At 58.1% G+C, this 2052-nt stretch overlaps 2 protein-coding genes across 2 annotated transcripts; both read right to left on the bottom strand.

Moving 5' to 3' along the window:
- Nucleotides 1-311: 311 nt before the first annotated feature.
- PUNSTDRAFT_48179 (uncharacterized protein) lies at nt 312-1214 on the bottom strand (the record flags this gene model as incomplete). The annotated part of the gene is made up of 1 exon (XM_007389481.1): nt 312-1214. One exon carries the CDS (start codon nt 1212-1214, stop codon nt 312-314), a length of 903 nt encoding a protein of 300 aa, XP_007389543.1.
- A 312-nt stretch (nt 1215-1526) lies between these two features.
- On the bottom strand, nt 1527-1769 carry PUNSTDRAFT_19667 (uncharacterized protein; the record flags this gene model as incomplete). Its single annotated transcript, XM_007389480.1, has 1 exon — nt 1527-1769. A coding segment is annotated over one exon (243 nt), but the record flags the coding sequence as incomplete, so codon positions are not given.
- Nucleotides 1770-2052: the final 283 nt, after the last annotated feature.

Below are 2052 nucleotides of genomic sequence, written 5' to 3'. Positions count from 1 at the left end.
TGTGACGCGGGCAAGCTGTCTTAGTCAGCGAGGTGCGTTCACACGGTTACTCGGGCTCAAAGAAAGACAGGGGTAAGCTGTAGTTCGATGCTCGCAAGTAAGATACAGGCAGAGGTCGACTGAGCAGTCCTTATGTACGATAGAATTGTCCAACCCTGCGCCCATGCCCTTAGCCCGAGGCAGAGGGTAACGGCGCCCTGATACCCGATTAGGCAGTCGCGCCCCGGGACGGGACGAAGCCGAGACCCGCTCCGTTACATCCGCCCTCCTGGGACGGGCACCGTTCCAACCAATCGGGCATCGTATGCGACCTAAGCGTCGCGGTCTTCCCGAGCGCGTCTCTTCTCCTTACGCTCCTTAATAGCCTCGCGCCGCAGATAGTCGCGCCGCATTGCATCATCGGCCAAACTGGCCAGAGCACGTTGAGCGACGCGCTGAGTGTACTGCTCGTCGTCGAAGTATCCCGCATCCGAGGTCGAACGGCTAGACGGGCGAGAGTATGGGGTGGACGGCTTCGACGGAGGAGCTGACGTGGAACGAGATCCGCGCGAATCGCGGGACGTAGAGGGTGTGTTGCGTATGGTGTCGCGAGCGCGTGCCTTCTTGTGTATCGCGGAGGCGCGCCGAACCTCGGGCGTGACCATGATAGTACGCGGCGACGGACCCGTGACGTGAGGGCTTAGTCCTGCACCAACTCGATGAGGCTGCGCTAGCGTGAAAGCGGCGATACGAGGTGGAACATAGTGGTTGAACGACTTCGCGAGGTCTTCATACCCAGCCGGAACGTGATTGTACGACCACGCCGCGCCGGAGCGCAGTGACTCGTCGAATTCGATGAAGTCGCGAATAACCTTGCGTTGGATGGAGATGAACGCGGGCCACGTCTTGGACCCATCTTCGTGGAACTTCTGAAATACGAAGGCGTCGTCGCGAGGGCTATAGCGGGCGAGCATGGTGGGGACTTCAGGGTGGAGCTGAACGTCGTGCGTGCTCTCGTCTTCATCGTCTCCTTCATCACCGCGGGTTGAGGGATCGTGAACGGGTGTTGCCGTCTTCGAGATACGATTGCCCGAGCCGTGATTGTCGTCCGACACGGCTGACTTGGCGCTCGTAGCGCTGGGCACGGTGATCTTGTCCGGCGCGTCTTCGGCCATCGGAGACTCGTCGCGGGGGAGCGGAATGAACTCGTCGCCTTCGGGGTTGTCGTCAGGCATCGGAGCCGAGTTGTAGTGGGTAGCGAAGTCGGTGAGCAGTTGGTGTATGTAGTGGATAACGTCGATGTCTGGTTTGGGGGATCTTGAAGCTTTGGAGTGTCGTCTTGAGGGGTTTTTATGCCGAAACCGTCTGGGGTTCGCATACGGTGGGTGTGTCACCGTTTGATACGATACTCCACCGGCATATGTCTGTGGATCGTCCATCGGCGGCCTACCAGTCCCTTCCGATAGCTCCGATACGCTGTTGACACCCTCGGCGTCAAGGTATAGCTTCAGCTGTTCTAAACCGTCAACCTGATCGAGAGGTAGCCAAGTGACATCACCGGCTTTCCATTTGACCTCAAAGATGGCCGAACGTCCCTTACCCTTATGGGACAGGATCCGTTCTATAGCCCATTCGCCACCATCTTCGCCAAAGTCTGCGACCTGCGTTTCCGAGCGTCCTGGGAATAAACGGTCATCGTTAGGAACGTGAACGCGCATTAAACTTGCGTGAAACACCGGGTGTACTCCACGCTGGGTCAGGCGCGCGGGTAGTTGTATGCGGTACGAATTGTTGCCAAAGTCCTTCTCGATAATGTACGGGCCGATATATTTGGGTATTAACTTTCGCGCGCGTCCCTTCGGAAACGATATATTCTTCGTGGATACGTAGACCATGTCGCCCTCCGTGAACGGGACTGGTCTCCTGTGCCGATTGGCGGCACGCGTCTGCTTTACGCGGGCTTCCAGGATAGCGTCATGCGCCGCCATGATGGCAGTTCTGATGCGCTGCGCAAATACGCGTACCCCAGGATATTCCGAGGCAGGTGGTTGATTCCAGATCATTGAGCGAGGC

The sequence above is a fragment of the Punctularia strigosozonata genome (genome assembly GCF_000264995.1).
Source record: "Punctularia strigosozonata HHB-11173 SS5 unplaced genomic scaffold PUNSTscaffold_188, whole genome shotgun sequence".
Classification (NCBI taxonomy): Eukaryota; Fungi; Basidiomycota; class Agaricomycetes; order Corticiales; family Punctulariaceae; genus Punctularia; species Punctularia strigosozonata.
This window is presented reverse-complemented; position numbering and strand designations above follow the sequence as displayed.